The sequence below is a fragment of the Helobdella robusta genome (assembly GCF_000326865.2).
Source record: "Helobdella robusta unplaced genomic scaffold HELROscaffold_572, whole genome shotgun sequence".
Classification (NCBI taxonomy): Eukaryota; Metazoa; Annelida; class Clitellata; order Rhynchobdellida; family Glossiphoniidae; genus Helobdella; species Helobdella robusta.
This window is the reverse complement of record NW_008705314.1, coordinates 5,182-7,222: the sequence shown is the minus strand read 5'-3', so window position 1 is coordinate 7,222 and position 2,041 is coordinate 5,182. Positions and strand designations below refer to the sequence as shown.

The following is a 2,041-nucleotide window of genomic DNA, read 5'->3' as shown; positions in this document are numbered from 1 at the left end:
AATGACTAGTAAAATATATAGATATGTATAGGCGGCACGCCTCAAAGACGCAATCATTATCATGACAATTTCACAAAATATACAGGCGGCATATTTCAATCGCGCAATCATTATCATCACCATACAGGCGGCATATCTCAATCGCGCAATCATTATCATCCCAATCGTCACAACTTCACAGGACTTTATAATTCTTTCAATTTATCTCAAACTAAAATAAACTGGCGTGACGATTTTAGATCTAGCTTAATCAATTCTGCGATAGCATCTACTTACGCAATATATTGTGACAGAAATAAAGCTTGACTCTAGTTTTTATATTATTTTATCATCTTTGTACACATTCATAATGACGAGCATTGATGTTAAATTATCCATTATTTTAATCTTTTAACTATTATAGTAATTGATCATTTTATATTTAATTGTAATTTCCTTTTTTTACTTATATTTTGGCTTATGAAGAAATAAAAGAGTTCTCATTATTATTATTTTTATTGTTGTTGTTGTTATTATTACTTTTCACTGATCAGGTTGACTTTGCGATCAAATTAGTTGGAGGTGGAGTTCTGGGAAGGGGGTGTGTCCAGGAAGAAATGAGGTGCCAATCGTTCATTATAATATGTTAATTTATGTTAATGAGCCAACGTTTTGATTCACAGATTTTTGATATGCCCTGATCTCATTGTGGCCAGGCTCTTCACAGAGGAGTTGGATGACAACGAGTGCCTCTTAGTCACCGGTATATTATAGTAATTTATTCGGTGGTTTAATTGCCGTTGAAGTTACTGGGTTCGAATACAAACAGATTCCCGTCTATCACGTGCAGTGTTTGTGTGTGTGCGTGATGCGAAGGTTCATGTGTAATTACGTGGGCTGTTAGTGTGCGTACGTGTGTGTTTGTATGTGTGTGTGTGTGCCTGTGTGTGTGTGCTTGCGCGTGTGTGTGTTTGTGGGAGTGGGGAATAATTGAGAGATAATAAATAATGATAAAAAATAATTAATTGTATTATAAATATAATTAATAATTAAAATTATCATAATTAATTATTGTAGAATAATTATTTTTATAATTATAATTATGAACCAAGGTGCGGAGAGGTTCAGCAGCTACGAGTGCTACTCGCACACGTTCAAGTGGTCGAGGCCTTATCACGATGCAGCTCTTTTGTTAGAGTTTGCTCTTTTTACACACACACACGCACGCACACACACATACACGCACACACACGATTGCAATCAGTCACCAACAGATTTAGCATACATTTTTTTGGCTTTCTTTAAATGAAGATAATATGTGAATTACGATTAGAATCAAGTGACCAATCAATCGCATCATTTAATAAATGAATGAATTAATTAACTAACACTGATTAATATTAATTGATATAATATTGATTGTTATAAATCGATAATAAATAAATTATGTTAATTAATTGATCGCGACCGCCAACCCAGCGACAAACACGGCAGACGACTAACGCAGGTTGTGGCCATGGACGCGCTGCACTTCACCGAGGAAAACGAACAGCTCACAGAAGAGAAGACAGCGCGGGAACTGAATAAGGCAATAATTACGTCATGAATAAATTATGATAATTTTATGGCGGACAAGCTGTTATAATTATTCCTTTTTAACATTACGTCATCAACTTCATGACATCACACAGGCGTATTGTTCATTCATGGACTGCACCTATTCACCCCCAAAACATGCACCCCCGTCGCCAAGCATAATTTTATGGCGGACAAGCTGTTATAATTATTCCTTTTTAACATTACGTCATCAACTTCATGACATCACACAGGCGTATTGTTCATTCATGGACTGCACCTATTCACCCCCAAAACATGCACCCCCGTCGCCACTGGCAACTGGGGTTGCGGGGCGTTTAAGAGAGATAAGAAGTTGAAATGTGAGTGGGGTTTTTTTGTTGGTCTATTAATTTTTCATTCATTTGTTGATTTAGTTAGCCAATCGTACGAATGTTCATTTGTTCTTCTGTTTTTTATTACTTCAATTCATTCGTTTCTTCATTTT

General features: G+C 35.9%; 1 protein-coding gene across 1 annotated transcript; it reads left to right on the top strand.

Annotated features, from left to right (window-relative positions):
- Nucleotides 1-533: 533 nt before the first annotated feature.
- Nucleotides 534-1,585, top strand: HELRODRAFT_184479 (hypothetical protein; the record flags this gene model as incomplete). The annotated part of the gene is made up of 4 exons (XM_009028705.1): nt 534-601; nt 663-742; nt 1,092-1,170; nt 1,459-1,585. Coding segments are annotated over 4 exons (354 nt in total), but the record flags the coding sequence as incomplete, so codon positions are not given.
- Nucleotides 1,586-2,041: the final 456 nt, after the last annotated feature.